We start from the raw sequence: 13,372 nt of genomic DNA on the forward strand, positions 1-13,372 counted from the left end.
GACTATATATTCTTTGAGATACAAAATACATGTACTAGTAGACATTATACATTTTCTCATGCAGATCGTAAAGCCATTATTAACAAGGGATCACTTCGGTGCTGTGGGTCATCATTCTACCTGAAGAACAAGTTTGGAATTGGCTATCATTTAAAGTAAGACATTACAACCATCACAAGGATGGTGTAGTTACTGTACCTGAGGACTTTTAGACAATATAACTCTGTATGTATCCAAATAATGTAATAAATACCTGTCTTAATTAGCTTGTACTATAAATGTACTGTGGCTTTAACAATATGACATTGACACTGTTAACATTGTTTAAAGTGTATTCACGTGTACGCTTAATATTTGACATGTTAAAGTACAAAAACGTACATATTTTCAAACACTTATGTATTCCATTTTCTGGTAATTATCAATGTATAATACATTGTAAAGAAATGTGAGAAATAAATGAGAAAAAAAATGTGAAAAGAATTTTTTTTTAATATATATCTCAGCTCTGACTTAAATATTAATCGTTATCTAGTCTGATCACAGTTGTTATTGCATCAGCCCACAGCAGCCAAAATGTTATTAATGCAGCTGTTTATTGAACATATTATAAATAACCCTTGGCTTGTAAAACCAAAGGCTGCTTAAACCAAAATATTTCTTAAACATTTGAACAAGGTATTGTTTAGCTGACCAGAGCTCAATGTCGTCAACATCCAAAAAATCTCTAAAGGCCACTTTAATTGCCTTATATCTATACATTTTTTATAGCGGTAAATTAATCCAAAGAAACTAACACTTGTTTTTCATAATTTCAGAATGTTAACAATACTTTTAAATAGAGGGAAATTATTCAAAGCAAGCAAACAATTGTTTGTCATAATTTCGTTATGTCTGCAATACTGCTAAATAATGGGAAATTATTCAAACATAATTTGAGCATGTCTGCAATACTGTCAAATAGTGGGTAATATATAGAAAAATAAATTTTGTCGTGATTTCAGCATGGTGGTAGAGCCAGACTGTGACACAGACAAGGTGAGCTACATGGTGCAAGAGGTTGTGGAGGGGTCAGAGGTCAACAGGGTCCACGGCAGGGAGCTGGACATTACACTACCCCAGGCAGGGGTCAACAAGTTTGCTGGTGAGGACATTAAGTACTGAACATCGGATATTGGTTGTGAAAAAATATACCTTTTGATAAAAATATGCTTGAAAATGGAGATCATTGAGCGGACAGCTGTTTAAATGGGCATTCATTTTCTAAATATCAAATCAGTAATATCAAATGATTGACTGACTGATACATGTATGATCAAGTGAAGAAATAAAATGTATGAACATTTTTATGTCCCCCACCACTATAGTGGGGGACATATTGTTTTTGCCCTGTCTGTCAGTTTGTTGCTTTGTTTGTTTGTGTGTTTGTTTGTTTGTTTGGGTCAAACTTTAACATTTGCCATAACTTTTGCAATATTGAAGATAGCAACTTCATATTTGGCAAGCATGTGTATCCCATGGAGCTGCACATTTTGAGTGGTGAAAGGTCAAGGTCATCCTTCAAGGTCAAATATATGGGTCAAAATCGCTTATTTAATGTACACTTTTGCAATATCGAAGATAGCAACTTGATATTTGGCAAGCATGTGTATCTCATGAAGCTGCACATTTTGAGTGATGCAATGTAAAGGTCATCCTTTAAGGTCAAAGGTCAAATATATGGGGACATAGTGTTTCACAAACACATCTTGTTTTCAATAAACCTTTTTTTAAAATAAAAATTGCTTATTAGATTGGGGTATGGCTGGCGAACATAAGTTTCTTTTGGTGTCAGACTGATGGTCATTAAAAGTTGCAAAGAGGTGATTTCTTGTCTATAACCAAGTCCTGCATGGAGGCCTAGCTTTGAATTTTTATTGTAACCAAAATTGGAAAAAACTGCTTAATCTCAGTAACTTGAATTATGATCAATGTATTTTCTTACAATTAATGTGTTATTAGCTTTTATGCAAACCTAGCTTGAAATGGCAAAATTAAACAAATTATTTAATTATTTTAATGGTAGTTAATTAATTAATAAGAACTTAAAACCCTGGTTTTCTTGCATATCCATGTTTCTTATCATTAATAATTATGTTTATGTTATGTGTAAATGATGATCTGTTATATTTAAAAATGTCTTATTGTTTTTTAAATTTTGCTTTCAGAACTGTTTTCAAAGTTAGAACATCCAGCCACTGCCAAAGAACTAGGGGTGAAGAACTTTGGTGTATCCATGACAACCTTAGAGGAAGTGTTCTTAAAACTGGGTAAGTAAGGTTTAGTCTTTAATTTAGTGGTAACTGGACTTGTAAAACAATAAACAAGGTATAAAAGGTCTCTGCGAATTCTTACTGATATGAAATAATACATGTAATAAAAAAAGATTTGTTAAAACATTGATATCTGTGTTTGAAATTGTAATTAAACACTGTGTCCGTGTCTGAGGCAAAGCCACATTTTCAGGCAGTGGACATTGTGAATCTTGTTCACAAGGCAAAACACATGTCACAAAATATAACACTCGATTATTTGGCTGAGGTGGTGGGCAAAGTGCCCCCTCAAGTTGGGGCAATCATTAAACTATGTGGGTAAGTGTCAGGATACATGTAGGTAATCATGTCGTTAGAAACTAAAGTAAGGTTGAGTTCATTTTGCAGCATTAACGTTCCACATGCGCAGCCTCTTGAGGTGACACTTATATAAGAAAACGTTCTTCAATTGTGGGAAACTATTACATGTTTTTAATTTTAATTATTTTCAGAAATTTGCGTCACCTTTTAATAAGCTGTTGGCTTTTATGCCTAGTAATAACTAAAAACCTACTTACAATTATCTTTATATATTTATATATCATGCATTTCTTCCCAAAGCTGACCTGCATCAATAGTGAAGGTTGCTTGTAAGCTATTTTTTAATGATTGGTGTCAGTCATAAAAATATTAATTGATTAATCAGACCCAAAAGTGACTGATTGATCAATGAATCACGACAAAATATGTGGAAAAGTAATATTCAGTAGACATATATCATCCAATGAATGTTATTAAGGGTTAATTACTTTTGCTGAGAATCTGTATAGTTCAAACATAAAAACTAAAGCAATACAAAAACTGCTATCTATGTACAGAGGAGGATGTGAACGACTTGGAACTGGAGGAAACAGCGGGCGACATTGACACTTCCACCCTGCTACCACCCGTAGTCCAAATCCAAAAATATGGTTCTGCCACTCACGTTGACATGACATCCAGATCAAACCCCTCTGACACAGTGGATTGTGTCATGGGTAAAACCCTGGCCTGGCAGAGATTCCGAGGAATGTTCACGGTGGTTGCAAAGACCCATTTACGTAGCCCATTGGCAAACATTTTCCACATTGTTTTGCCAGTGGCTTTTGTGATTGTGGGTATTGTGTTGTCCAAGAACTTGAAGACAAGCTTTGGCCAGGGACCCAGCAGCTTTCGTCATTACCCATGAGTCCAGCTTACTATGTGAAGATGGCCGGTGCTGCCAACCAAATCTTTCCCTACAAAACGGTTCCTAAATTGCTCTTACGAGATACTGTTAGTAAGTGTAAAAAGGTTTAATATGATGACAAGTACGATTAATGAATTATTTTCCCTTCTTATAAGTGCATCTGACCCTTGTCTGTTTTTTGCTCACATGTATTCACTATTTAATACACTATAAACAATACAATACATATCTGCTTAGAATGGAATTTATGAATAGGTCAGATATTTTATCAAAAATTGATTGAAGCAACTGTTAAAGCGCTACAGAAATTTTAAAAGCAGATATCAATGTGGTTTAATCTTTATAGTAATTATCTATAGCTTTTAGGTAAAATGTACTGACTGGACAAAAAAGGTATTGTTTCAATTGTTCAGGCAAATATCTTTTACATGTTGTAACCTTTTATAACAGATGTTTATTTGAAAAAAGGGCTTCTTTTCTTCAGACTCCACTTTGACATCCACGGTGTCGAGTGTAATGTCGGCCATGTTTGAGACAGATTCCAACTTGACGACCGATTACTTCACAAACATGTTCAAGCTGCTAGAGAGCGGTGTATCCCCACATTATATTGGAGCCCAAATCAACCAATTAAATATAAGTGGTAATCCTGCTGTAAGTTGTTTTGCTGTTTATTTAAAGTCCCTACCTGAAACTGAATTTATCCTTTTACCAGATGAAGATTGATAGTATAACAACAATCGTATAAACTTAAGCTCTATACTGTCAGAACTTCGCGCTATCATGGTGTTAAGCCTCGCATGATAAACTTGATCTTTATCCAAAACTCACATAATATTCTAAATATAACATTATCCAATGCTGGAATTATTGTGAATCCCCTCAAATATTTAAAGGAGGAATAGTTTATTTGTGCTGTACAAAACCATTACAAACTCGCGAAAAATTATAAATCCAGTTTTTAAGCCTTGCTGAATAAACATATGAGATGCACTCTGTTAAAACAGGGCTGAATGTATGTACGCAAAGTTTTGTCCCAGATTAGCTTATGCAGTCTGCTTTTGGCCTTAATTCGATTTTCCTTTAGAAGAGACTTCCTTAAAACAATTAATTCCATTCAAGCTGAAAGTGTGGGCCCTGATAAGCATGTGTGGAAACCCAGCAATTAGGTTAATACATGTATGTATCAAAGGTTCTTCATGTTCAATGAAACTATATGTCAATAAAACTTTAGGCCTACATTTTTATATGCTCATTACAAAAACTGTTGGCTTATTTTTGGACAAGATCTGCTCATTTTGCATTCGAATTATGTGTGTAAGTAGGTTAAAGGAAAACGTTGCTTGTGATTGCATTTGGGGAAACTCAGGTCAAGGTCACTGTTACTTAAAATAGAAAAAAGATTTTTCTCTCAATAATTTTAGTTTAGAAGGAGGTATGCCAATAAACTTTTGTGTATAGGTAGCTTGTCTGCAGATCTTGCTTGGAACTTTATTTCGGACTAGTTGGGATAAGGTCATGGTCACTATTATTAGATATGGAAAAAGTGTTATTTTTTATTTTTCTGAAACATAGTTTGGATGGAGGTTTTGCATTGATATTGTGTGTGTAGGTTATGAGCTCACAATTATACCTAGCGTGGGAAAGCACTTGTTGCCAGTCAAATGAAGGTGAAGGTCACTGTTGCAACAAAATAGAAAAATGGGATCTCTGCATTAACTTGAGTTTGGATGGAGGTATTTTGAGGAATGTGTGTGTGTGTGTGTGTGTGAAGTTAGCTGTCATGCATTCTGTCTGTAGGCAGTCTGGTCAAGGTCACTTTGACTATAATGAGGATGATGTCTTCCACTGAATAAATGGGGGAATCATGCTGAAATTATGTACTGTTGGTAGTTTAGCATGCAGACCTAGTCAAAGATTGCATTTTGGATCCAGGCTGGTAAAGGTCAATGTAAATAAAAAAATGAAAAAGTGTCTCTGCTCAATAATTGGAGTTTGGATGGAGGTTAAGGTCAGATATTATGTTTGTGTATGAAGCTTCAGACTTAAATTGAGATTGTACAACTAATTTAATTTTAGTAGATTGTTAAGTAAAACATTAAAATCCTGATTTTGGTGCCATTGAAATGTTCCTTGTTGTGTCCAGTATTTTTTCTTTGAATATTTAAACAACAAATTATTACATCCATCACAGATAAATGTGACAGGGAAATTAAATAGAGGATATTTCTTGGATTTGGTGGATTATTGATTTTAATCTACAAGTGATCATAGAAAATATATATTTTCTATGATCACGAGTGAATTAAAAACGTTATTCCACCAAATCCCACAAATTTTCTTTTTATTTTATGCTTTTTTCACAGTTAATATACATTGTTAAAGAGTTTAATTAAAGAATTTTGCTGGGATAATGATATCATTTCGTCAAAAAAATGACGTCATTTCACAGTAAACAGTGAAAATTATCGATAATTTTCACTGTTTGAAACAGTGAAATTATCATTTTTAATTCACTGATATTTCTCTATAAACCACTGGAAAGCATAAAATAAATATGCATATTTTGTGACAAGTAGATTCTATTTTTACAGGCAGTGACAAGTGCCTTTAAGATCTTCTACAATGACTCCGCTGTGAGCTCTATCCCTGTCATGATGAACCTGTACTCCAACGTCCTTCTGTCCACCGCCAGGGGCATTATGGGAAAAACAGGTTAGAACTGTTCAGAAATAGCATATAAGGTGAAGAACAATTTTGTCATGATTGTATCACATTATTTGTTGCAGATTTTTTTTTCTTTCACTGAAATATCAGATTTATGTATTGTTATATATTTAGTGTAAAAAACATATAGTGCAAAAAATGGATCTAAGGACATTTGCGCAGTCTGGTCAAGGGCTACTCTGTCTGCCTTAAAATTAAGGCAAAATTTGTGGTCTAATCAGCAGACAATTAGACTCTTCATTAGAGTTTACAGATGCAGAGAAATAAGTGGAACTGCACCGCTCGGATATGCCTCAAGACCCATTATTTCACCATGCCACTAATATATGTGGAGCAGTCTTTGAAAAGGGTGTTTAATGCATGTGCATCTGCACAGGCTAATCTGGGACTACACTTTACGCACATGCCTTGAACCCCCTTTTCACAGAGAACGGCTCATGTATTTTAAATTAGTACATTGTTGCTGTATTAAATATCAGACAACCAAAGTATAGAGGTGAGCAGTTACCCATGGCCAGACTTTGATAAAAAGAAACTGTATGACGGAGGTCAGTTTGCCTCCATTCTTCTAATTGGTATGGCGTTTGTCTTCATTCCTGGTGGACTGGCCATTGACATTGTGAAGCTCAGACAGGTAAGGATGTTTTCTCAAATAAGTTAAAATCTATTTATTCAAGCTCTGTGGATTGAAGATAAGTGTATCTAGCTTCCAAAAAATGATCGGCCACCATTTCTATAATTTATTTTATACCTTGATTTACTTAAAAATCCAATATATTTGAAGTAACCTCTGGTTAAGTTAATGTCAAGAGAATTTGATTGTATAAAAACGCTATACCGGAAATTAACCAAACCAAACAAATTGTGTATTTTAACCTTGGAATGAGGCTTGATAAGCCTTTATTGTGATTTTGAAACAATTGACAATATTCAAAACGTTAAATGATGTCACATTCCTCAACAATTAATGTCAGTGTAGAGCAAATGTTTGGTGCATGTAATTGTGCATCTACAACTGTGTATATACTTTTGGTTGTTTTTTCATCACTGCTGCCATGACAAAAGTGAATGTTTTTGACTATTGTGGTGTTTTCGGGGCTGGTTTGGCTCAAGTTTATTGTTTGACATGCTTCACAAGCCTTCGGGGAAAGTGGAATTCAATTTAGCTGGTCTCTGGAAAAACCCGGCCAGCCTGTACAGTTTTATAGAAAATTCTCTGTAACCCTTAACCCATTAGATACGTATTTTGAAGCATGTGTAGTCCCTTAATTGAAAACCCATCTTACTAGATTCAAGTTCTAATGGCTTCATTTCCAACCCTAAGATAGTGATGAGCAGCAAATTGCATAAAACCTGAACAGACTGTGAGTTACTTTTTTCACTTTGCTTCTTATTAGGAAAGGGTTAAAGGAAATATCTTCTAAATGAAAATCCAGTCTATGCGGAAAGTATTGTCCCCAATTAGGCTGTGCACAGGCAAGTATGTGTCAATACTTAACACACATGCATTTAGCCAGTTTTTCCCAGTGACTGATTCAATATCATATCATCGATGTCAATCCATTGAACTTTAGATCTCAAAGATGTGTTTCAAGGAAACAATTTGTTTAATGTTTATTATTAATCTCAATATAACATGCATAATATTGTTTTGTTTATTTAATACCTTTGAAACTTCAAATGTCTGCTTGACATTCTTGACAAGGTAATTTCTACTTGCCCAGCTCCTGCTTTAAGAATTAAATAGCAAAATATTTGAAAATATTAATTATGTTTAACCAATTGCGTCATATACTAAATAAAAGATCTATAATCATGTATATGAGTCGTGTTCTGAGGAAACAGGGCTTAATGCATGTGCGTAAAGTGTCATCCCAGATTAGCCTGTAAAGTCTGCACAGGCTTATCAGGGACGACACTTTCGGCTTTCATGGTATTTTTAACCAGGTTTTCCGAAGGAAAAAACTGGTTATTAGATTGGCGAATGCGGGCGGGCTGGCTGGCTGGCGGGCTGGCGGGCTGGTGGAACAAGCTTGTCCGGGCCATAACTATGTCGTTCATTGTCATATTTTAAAATCATTTGGCACATTTGTTCACCATCATTGGACGGTGTGTCGCGCGAATAATTACGTCGATATCTCCAAGGTCACACTTTGAGTTCAAAGGTCAAAATTGGCAATAAATGAGCTTGTCTGGGCCATAACTATGTTATTCATTGTGAGATTTTACAATTATTTGGCACATTTGTTCACCATCATGGGACGGTGTGTCGCATGAAAGAATCACGTCAATATCTCCAATGTCAAGGTCACCACAACTTAAAATAGATTTATTTTGAAACGAAGTTACAAAGGGGGTTAATTTTGTTTGTTCATTTCAAAAGTTTAGTTTGAGTTGTCTCCCTTAATCAGATTTTTTTTCACAATGAAAACCTGGTTTTGTGACAATTTTGTCCCTTGTTTGTTTAAAGGAAGTCTCTTCTAAACAAAAATCCAGTTTATGTGGAAAGTGTCATCCCTGATTAGCCTGTGCAGACTGCACAGGCTAATCTGGGAGGACACTTTACGCACATGCAGTATGCTGAGTTTTTTCAGAACACGACTCATATAATAAAAGGTCATTATGAGTTGCGCCGTGTAAAAATGGGTATTGTGCCAAGGCATTTGTGTAGACTGGTCTGGAGATACCCTCTCTGCTTTAAAGTTCAACAAGGTTTGGTGTTGTATTAGTGGACAGTGTAGCATTTGTGCAGTTAGTTCTGGAGCTACAGAGGCTGCATATGGCATGAGACCTATTTTTATGATTCGGCTGATGTGATCTGTTGACCTTCCTCTAGCACAAGGTGCGTAGCCAGGTGAGGGTGTCTGGACTGCCTTTCTATCTCTACTGGGGTGGACTGCTGGCAGTGCATGCAATCAAGTTCTTCATTCCAGCCATTCTTACCATCATATTTGCACTGGCTCTGCAGGTAAGATATACTTAAAATTAACATAAATTGTTGTGTACCTAAAACTCATTTAACAACGGTTAATCGTTATTGCATCAAAATCTTTTGACTTATTAAGGCAAACATGGATCTGTGCCTTGGCTGTCACCAGTACTTGACCAAAAATTTCCAAAATTTAAAGCAATATTGTTAATATAGTGGAGTTGACGTGTCTGCTTAACATCTTGACTCAGAAACAATTGTTCTTCTCTAAAATGTCAGGTAAAAAAATACATAATTTTACTTAATTTTGATGTGTATGAGCCTACAAGTACCAATCTGTTAGTGATTTGTCTGCATATACTAAATAGCACAAATATAATATTCATGTATCTATATCATAGTAGTGAAGGGGCAATATTTTCTATACTGTAAAAATGCCTATAATAAATATTTTATTTTAACAAACAAAGGTTTTGTACTTCAAATAACAAACAAATTGAACATGACAATTTTTTATGAAAATTAATCGCTCAATAATGTGGATTTTTTTATGTACATTTAAAGAAGCGCCTACCAATTATTGACGTAAACAGAATTTTTGGAAAACAGAATTTCTGGAATGCTACTCTTTTTAGCCCCACATGGAAGATGTATTTAAAAGTATGGATGTATTATATTCTAAAATCAGTTCAAGTTAAAATTAAGCAGGGATTTTTTTTAAAACTAATATTGGAAAATTCTGTATATGATAAGCAGGTACAAGGCATTCTCTAAATGTATCTCTCTATATATATATTTTTATTTAGTGCACTGATCCGGAAGTATTTTAAATGGTTTATAGTTATCTCTATCTGCAGGCGGAGACACTGAAGACAGCGGGTGCCATGGTTAGCTTCATCCTTGTGTGTCTGCTGTTTGTCCCGGCCAATATTTTGTTCACATACGTCTTGTCATTCATATTCACCAACTGGGAGACAGCCTCCTCCTTGATGCCTATGTTGATCACCATGGTAACGAAACTTAAAAGACTTTTCCTTCATGTCTTCTTAAATACGACCCTTGCTCTGATTTCTGTTTTTTTAGCGCTCTTAAATTGCTTGGTAAAAACCTACTACCGTATACGTGCGCTTATAAGACGCATTTTTGAGACTTAAATTAATAAGTTACAGTTGGGGTCGCGTCTTATAAGCGAGATACTGGTGAAAATAAACACAAAATTTCAAAATATCGAGTTTACTGGGCTTATGCTAGCCAAGTTGGACACTTGTCAGTTGTTTTGAATCATCGCGGCAGCCATTTGCATTTTCTCTAAAGTCTGTATTGGCCCGTACTGTGTGTCGGAACGCTATGTTCAGTTACCGATTTATTTGTAATAAAATGTATTGTTACTGATTTTGTTGTCTATTATTTTTAATTTGAATTTTGTTATTTTTGAGGCTTAAGATGTTATATTGTCCGTGATTATTCTTGAAAAGTTTTTATCACCTGATTGTCTGCGCGCGACGTCGTTAAATGCCATATAAATTGGCCATTATAGTATACGTGTGTAAGTGGCAACACGATGCCAACATGCTTAAAACAACAGCAAAATCAATTCTCAGTTTGAAACTGTCAATTGTTTAATAAACACGCTGCCGATTACAAATGCTATTTGACAAGTTTGTATCACCTGATCGTCTTTGTTCCACGTCGTTAATTTTCAATTAAGACATAATTGGCAATTAGGGTATCCTCTGAAATAAGTTACCAGTTTGCAACTGTCAATTGTTAAATAAACACGTTTATTCAGACGACCCACTAATGCCGATGACACATTATTTATAAGGGGCCAACAACGACGGGAGCAAAGAGCGACCGCATGCAATTATCCGCATATGGCTTTCTTCTTGACACGTGATTTCGATCTGCGCTTCGGAGTCTATCACTCTATCACGCGATTGGCTAATTTTATGAAAGTAGGCGTTACCTATTGTTGATAGACAATGGGTGTAAAATTTGCATAATCTAGGTAATAAAACTAAACGCTTTCAAAATATCTGCCTATTAGATTTCAATACCTGTCAAACAATACAATTAAGATGACTGACACGATCAATTTTGCTTGTGCATTGATATTACGAACATAATATGTTTGCAATTGTTTGCAATTGTTAGGGCAAATGATTAATACGCAATTGTTAGAAATTTTGTCAATTTGATAATTATTTTTATTGCATGAATAATACTTGAAAATAAATTAAAACCCACTAATATATCATAAAATAAACAAATATTATTTACTTTGTTGTTTGCTTGTTTTATTTTTCAGACTTGCATGAATTACTAATTGTATGCAGCGCGAGTTTGAAAAATTCTCAATGTTTTACTAATTGATGATTTTCTTTAACATTCTGCCATTTTTCGGCCATTTTCCGGCCGATGAATATGGCAAAATTTGACCGCGTATTACACGCGGGTCAGTCTGAAATCCACCCATAAAAAGTCCGCAGTCTGGGTGCATCTTATAAGCGAGGGCGTCTTATAAGCGCACGTATACGGTACATGTAGTATTAATTATGCCCCTCTTATTATGCCCAATTGAATATATATGAAAAGTATGAATACATTGGTGTAATTCATTTTATATAAGGGTTGCCATATATGAAAAGCTATATTATTTTACATATGGTTTTAAATTTAAATATTATTCCATACGTTTAGAAGACATAAAACTAAAATGTAAATATTTGTACAGGCTGGCTATTTTCCGTACATTCCGGTGTCTGTTATTGACATGGTGGTGGACCCCCAGATCTCAACTATACTGCACTACGTTTTCTGTGTACTGGACCCACCCTATCTCATCTTTGGAGGATTGTACTACATCGACAAGGTATGTAGCGATTATGATTTTTTAAAACTATTCATTATAATGATTCCTTTATACGATCATATACGAGCTGCTATTTCAGTCTGTTCAAATTCTTATTTTTATTGGAATTGATTTTGCATGGGTCTTAAAAAATATTCTGCAATACTATAGTCTTTTCAGACTCACTCAATGTGCATGTGTCAGTCTTTTCATTGCTGCGCAGGATATCAGACACTAATGATAGAAAAGTTGAATTGCATTAAATTTCATATGCAGCATCCCTTTAGGGTGGCTATTGATTTTTTATGCTTGTCAGTCTGTCCCTCCGTACAAAAACTTTAACATTCCTCATAACTTATGCAATATTGAAGATAGGAACTTGATATTTTGCATGCATGTGTTTCTCATGGAGCTGCACATTTTGAGTGGTGAAAGGTCAAGGTCATCCTTCAAGGTCAAAGCTCAATTATATGGCTTCAAAGCGTCGCAGTAGGGGGCATTGTGTTTCTGACAAACACATCTCTTGTTTTATTATATTTTCTTTTCTGCATGAGATCTCTGGAACTAATGACCCAATTACAATGGAAATTCATATGTTTTCATATTGTTCTGCTCGAATAATTGTGTGGCACCAGCATCTACGTATCCTGAGAGGCATATAGCTATTGGCCTGCCCTTCTGTTTGTCCGTTTGTTTGTCAGTGCATGGTTAACCCAACATAAAATGTTTCTTATAACATCAATAATTCTTCCTACAAATCTTTGATACTTGCATGGAATTGTCTATCAACAGACCCTCCTAACTTGACCTCAATTTGACCTTGACATTGACTGAATTTTGATTATCATCAATTCTACATACTAAACAGCTTTTATAGTATATTCATCACTGAGGCCACTCTAATGCCTTGTTTTCATTTTGAAGTTGACATTGACCTACTTTTGGACTTTTTCAAATGGGACATTAATCAATACTTAAAAGGCTTCCACTGGGGGCATCTTAGTTAGTGAAAAACAGACTTGTTTAGGAAGTTATTGTCCTTTGATGATTTATATGACATTTTCTAATTAATTTTACATATACATGTATGTGTCAGATCACATGAATTTATGATCTCAATTTGATGAAACTTTATATGCAGTCCCTCTAGAGGGTGATTATGTGCATATTGTCAGGGCATTCTGCTCTGATGATTTTTGGTGATTATAGCTCCTTAATAACAATTTGTTTCCACATAAGATCTCAAACACTAATGACAGGATTTTGTTGAAACTCTAGTAATATTAATTGTTTACACATTTATTGACCTTCAATTCAATATTAAAATATTGTTTAATGTAGTTTTA

The 13,372-nt window shown here is 34.8% G+C and overlaps 1 protein-coding gene across 1 annotated transcript in view; it reads left to right on the top strand.

Annotated features, from left to right (window-relative positions):
• Positions 1-13,372, top strand: part of LOC127844756 (cholesterol transporter ABCA5-like) — a 56,708-nt gene that overhangs the window by 21,942 nt on the left and 21,394 nt on the right. The window contains exons 13-22 of the mRNA XM_052375214.1: positions 65-155; positions 1,005-1,144; positions 2,208-2,309; positions 3,170-3,511; positions 4,004-4,173; positions 6,114-6,234; positions 6,726-6,880; positions 9,083-9,214; positions 10,033-10,185; positions 11,910-12,047. Coding sequence (XP_052231174.1) covers positions 65-155; positions 1,005-1,144; positions 2,208-2,309; positions 3,170-3,511; positions 4,004-4,173; positions 6,114-6,234; positions 6,726-6,880; positions 9,083-9,214; positions 10,033-10,185; positions 11,910-12,047 — 1,544 coding nt within the window. The remainder of the gene's footprint in view (positions 1-64; positions 156-1,004; positions 1,145-2,207; positions 2,310-3,169; positions 3,512-4,003; positions 4,174-6,113; positions 6,235-6,725; positions 6,881-9,082; positions 9,215-10,032; positions 10,186-11,909; positions 12,048-13,372) is intronic.

This window comes from Dreissena polymorpha, chromosome 9 (genome assembly GCF_020536995.1).
Source record: "Dreissena polymorpha isolate Duluth1 chromosome 9, UMN_Dpol_1.0, whole genome shotgun sequence".
Taxonomy (NCBI): Eukaryota; Metazoa; Mollusca; class Bivalvia; order Myida; family Dreissenidae; genus Dreissena; species Dreissena polymorpha.